The sequence below is a fragment of the Cryptomeria japonica genome, chromosome 2, assembly GCF_030272615.1.
Source record: "Cryptomeria japonica chromosome 2, Sugi_1.0, whole genome shotgun sequence".
NCBI lineage: Eukaryota > Viridiplantae > Streptophyta > Pinopsida > Cupressales > Cupressaceae > Cryptomeria > Cryptomeria japonica.
In genome coordinates, this window is record NC_081406.1 from 46,559,424 (window position 1) to 46,563,510 (window position 4,087).

Here is a 4,087-nt window from a genome sequence, read left to right on the forward strand (position 1 = left end):
ATCAATTAATTTTTGTTTCCACATTGAATTATGACGTCGTTGCTATTATGTATATTGTAATTAACAGAATATATTGATGTTTGGATGAGAGCTTTGTGCATTTTTTTACACTTGAATTGAATCATGTCAATGGGATTTTCAACAACACCCATTTTTCTCCAATATTGTTCGCATGGACCTTCTGAGCTAAATCTATTCTCATAAGGGCTTCATTAGACTATACACAATTTCTTTCATTGTGATCAACAAGGATAGTAGCCCATCTTCTTCTCTTGCCTCAAAAGTAGACTACAAGTTAATCAATTAACCAAATATTAAAACAAGAAGATTAATGTATTTTGAAATAATGAATGGACACTTAAAAAACCCTTCATTTACTACTTAAACTTACCATTCAACTACAAGTTGCATCAAATTTGCACAGCAGTAGCAAATGACAATACTCCTCCTGAAAACTGTGCTGGCATCTCGATTTGAGTCCATCTTTTTTCTTCTTCCCTCTCCAGTGGATTAAAACGATAATAAACATCTTCACAGTTAACGGCCTCCATGGCACTAATAAAAATATAGTCACGGCACAGTACGGCACAGTGAATTTGAAAAATGTGGGCAGGATACTCTCCGACTGTAACAAATGAGTTGTTGGCAAAATCGAATTCTGTTACGACTACAGAAGCTTCTTCACGCACAAACCAATACAACTTCCCAAAAGCATATACAAGGTGACCATGAACAACTGAGCTGTTATGCTGTGTATTTATGGTTTTCCATAGTCGTGAGTGAGGATCGTAAATATGTACTCTTCGCCCGTGAGTGGGGACTAGATAAAACTTGTCTTCAATAAACTCACCATAACATAAACGATCAAGCCGACAGATATTTATGGGAGGTAGAAAGTCCCACTTGTTTTCCTCTACATTGAAAACATAAGGTTGGAGTAAGTTGGGAATGATACGTCCATTATTATTGCACATAAAAGTGGCAATATAGATAAGACCTTGAGGAGATGATGGTGACACTGCGCATGCAAAGTTCCAGAAACGAAAAGGCATGTCGAGGCCCCGTCGCCATGTGCGAGATATAAAATCAAACATCAAAACAGTTGGTCTATTGTCGCATGTGAGAATCCCCATAATAACCAGATGATGTTTTGATCTAACGTATACAAAGTTACTCCTCCAATATAATTTGAACTCTTCTGGGGTTCGGGGCAGTATTTCCCACCACTTCCCATACGGGTAGTAAATAATTACTTCCCAATCAGTTGGTCTTTCTCCTTGGTACAAATAAGCTATTCCTTCCTCACACTCCTCATGGCGCTCTCGCTCTTTATAGAAGATGGGACTGCTCAGCACAGCGTTCCAGCTCTTGCAGACAGCCCTAAGATGGTTGTGGAATTTGTATGGAACCTTTACCAGACATTGCAGTCCCAAATCTTCTGGGAGACCTGGAATAATATTATCCATTTTCATACAACTGAATAGTCCTTTATGATTTTAAGGAGCCCTCAGTCATATCTATATATATTGAAATTTGAAGAAATATATGGCCGACTTCCTTAATTGTTAAGGCCGACTCATTGTAACGTAAATTAGTTTAAAATAATAATAATAAGCTAAATTATTTGAAGAGACCGACTCCCCCACCCACAAGAAATCACTGCACTTTGGGGAAGGTAAAATAAATTAGAATTAAATGTTTCTTTATGAGGCCGACCTCCTTTTTGAGAGTGCTTCTCATGCAGGAGCATTCGGGTAGATGGGTGATCAACATCACCCAAAGACATAAATGTTATGTTTGATTTAGTTCTAATTTTTACCAGCTGTTTCTCACATCTATCATTAGGAAGGATGGAAGGTGAAAGATGCAGTAGTGAAAGGAAAACTGAGTGCGTTGGAAAATCAATCCAATTTCACTATAGTATTCATTAATTATTTTCTCTAGCAAATTACTTAGCAGAGAATAAAAGGGCATAGCTGATTTATATAGTTTTAATTTTTATAACAAATATACTCAAAAGCTAATTTTCTTACAACTGTTTCATGCTTTAAACTCTTTATTATATTCATTGCCAATCCCGTTGAGTAATTTGTATGTTCTTAACTGGTTCTCTGTAATCTGATACACTGTATTGCATGCATGTTTATGACTGTAGAACCCTAATCTGTTGCTCCAATGCTTTATACTGTGAAACCTGAATCAGTAATCTGATAGACTGTTCTTTGACTGTGCATGCATTATTCTTACTGGGAAACCCTAATATGTAGCTTTCATCCCCCTTTCTATACATATATTATCTTTTTGGTCATCTTAGGTTTTGCTGAATGGTTTAATTAATATCTGTATTATTGCTTGAACATTACTTGTTTATATCCATTATTTAACTCGTCTTATCAAAGATCAGAACGGAGAGTCAACTTCAAGTGCTTGGAAGTTTGTCAAATTACTAATAACAAATGGAATCCTCTTTTCATTTTCATTGGACTTTATATCAAATGGAGTCCTCTTTTCATTTTCATTGGACTTTATATCAAATGGAATCCATTTTTCAAGAAATACTTTGCAATCATCTAATCGACTTTAGAATGGGATATTATAATATATATAGAATCGTGACTGGTTAAATGTGTATAAAAATATCAATTACATTATTTTTTTTGAAAAATTAAAGTAATTTACTCTAAATTTATAATATTATGGGAGATTTAATTTTATAGTATAAAAAATTGTTCTTCTTGTTGGCATCGGCTGCAGGGTTAGGCATGACTGTCGATCAAATTCTGAATGATTGTAGATCAATAGAAACCGGGGGCGAATTTTTAGTTCCTGCCAGCAGGAAACTATAGCGGAGGCTTTGCTTGCTAACTCGGGATTAAACTTATAGGAAGTAGCCAATCAAAAGTTGCTCTCTTTTTATGTTTCTGTGTGTATCTATTTTAATGCTATGTTCATTCATAGAAAGATGCAAGTTTTTTAAACATAAAATTTACGTAATTTATTTTTCTTTCATTTGATTGGGCTAAAACTAATAGGAACATATTGTCAGAGAAATAATGTGAATTACGATAAGAGAGAACACACGTTCCACGATGTCCCTGGCAGTGTATTGTAGGAGCTAGCACACGTTCCACGATGTCACTGTGACCCTATTGTAGGAGCTAGTGTAGATACGTTGCAGTTTATGCTTCCACACTTTTACATGCACCTTATATAGAGTCCACGTATCTTCTTTATGTATCCACGTTTTCCAAACAGATGTGCTATGGCAGATTCCTTACATATTGAGAATGCATATTACCTTGATAGTGAGAATATATCGCCATTCGGTTGCCTGAGCCCATTATAGAAAAGTTTTCAAAGATTTCATATGCTAAAACATAGAAAATTATCGCTTTTTATGTAGCTTGTTGATGTTTTGTTGTTAAAAGACCTCTACTTGCAGGATTTTTTCCAGTTTTTAAGTAAGAACGGGAAGGCAATTCCGAAATCACAATTGTAGATTGTCTATATTTTAGAATTTATTGTAGGTACATCTTCCCTGCTACCGTGGAAAATAATGAGCCCCGTATAAGCCTCCGCGTCTGTGAAGGAAAGAAAGATTATTTGCATTGATAGGTAAAGTGGGAGGCATGAAAAGCCCTCTACATCTGCTCAAAACTCATTCATAGTTCATTCACCAAGCACACCGTTGCAGTAGTGTACTCATATCCATGACTTATTCACAAGTTAGTGATTATGATTTTGTTTATAGCTTTTTTTGTTTTTTTTAAATTTGGTTTCAAATCTATTTTCAAACCTAATTAGGGCAGTGGACATAGCTATTTGATTAGGGAAATTATCTAGAGACTAAAACTATATATATATATATATATATATATATATATATATATATATATATATATATATATATAAATATATAAGTCGTTTGGTGGCCATATGCAGTTCCATTCATGTCTAGGTTCACATGTTCACATATGGTGGGATTCTCATGTGTGGAACTGTTTGCGGACATAGTCAGCACATTTGTTTCAATTTAGGCCTCTAGATAATCACGTCTATTTCATTTAAATCCAATGCTAATTTATTT

The 4,087-nt window shown here is 34.8% G+C and overlaps 1 protein-coding gene across 1 annotated transcript; it reads right to left on the reverse strand.

The window, feature by feature from the left end:
- Positions 1 to 410: 410 nt before the first annotated feature.
- On the reverse strand, positions 411 to 1,466 carry LOC131046176 (F-box/kelch-repeat protein At1g55270-like). Its single transcript, XM_057979849.2, has one exon. It carries the CDS (start codon positions 1,464 to 1,466, stop codon positions 411 to 413), a length of 1,056 nt encoding a protein of 351 aa, XP_057835832.2.
- Between the last annotated feature and the right edge of the window lie 2,621 nt (positions 1,467 to 4,087).

Excerpts from the sequence above, each read along its gene's own strand:
- LOC131046176 (XM_057979849.2), bottom strand. The coding sequence starts at position 1,466 with ATGGATAATATTATTCCAGGTCTCCCAGAAGATTTGGGACTGCAATGT.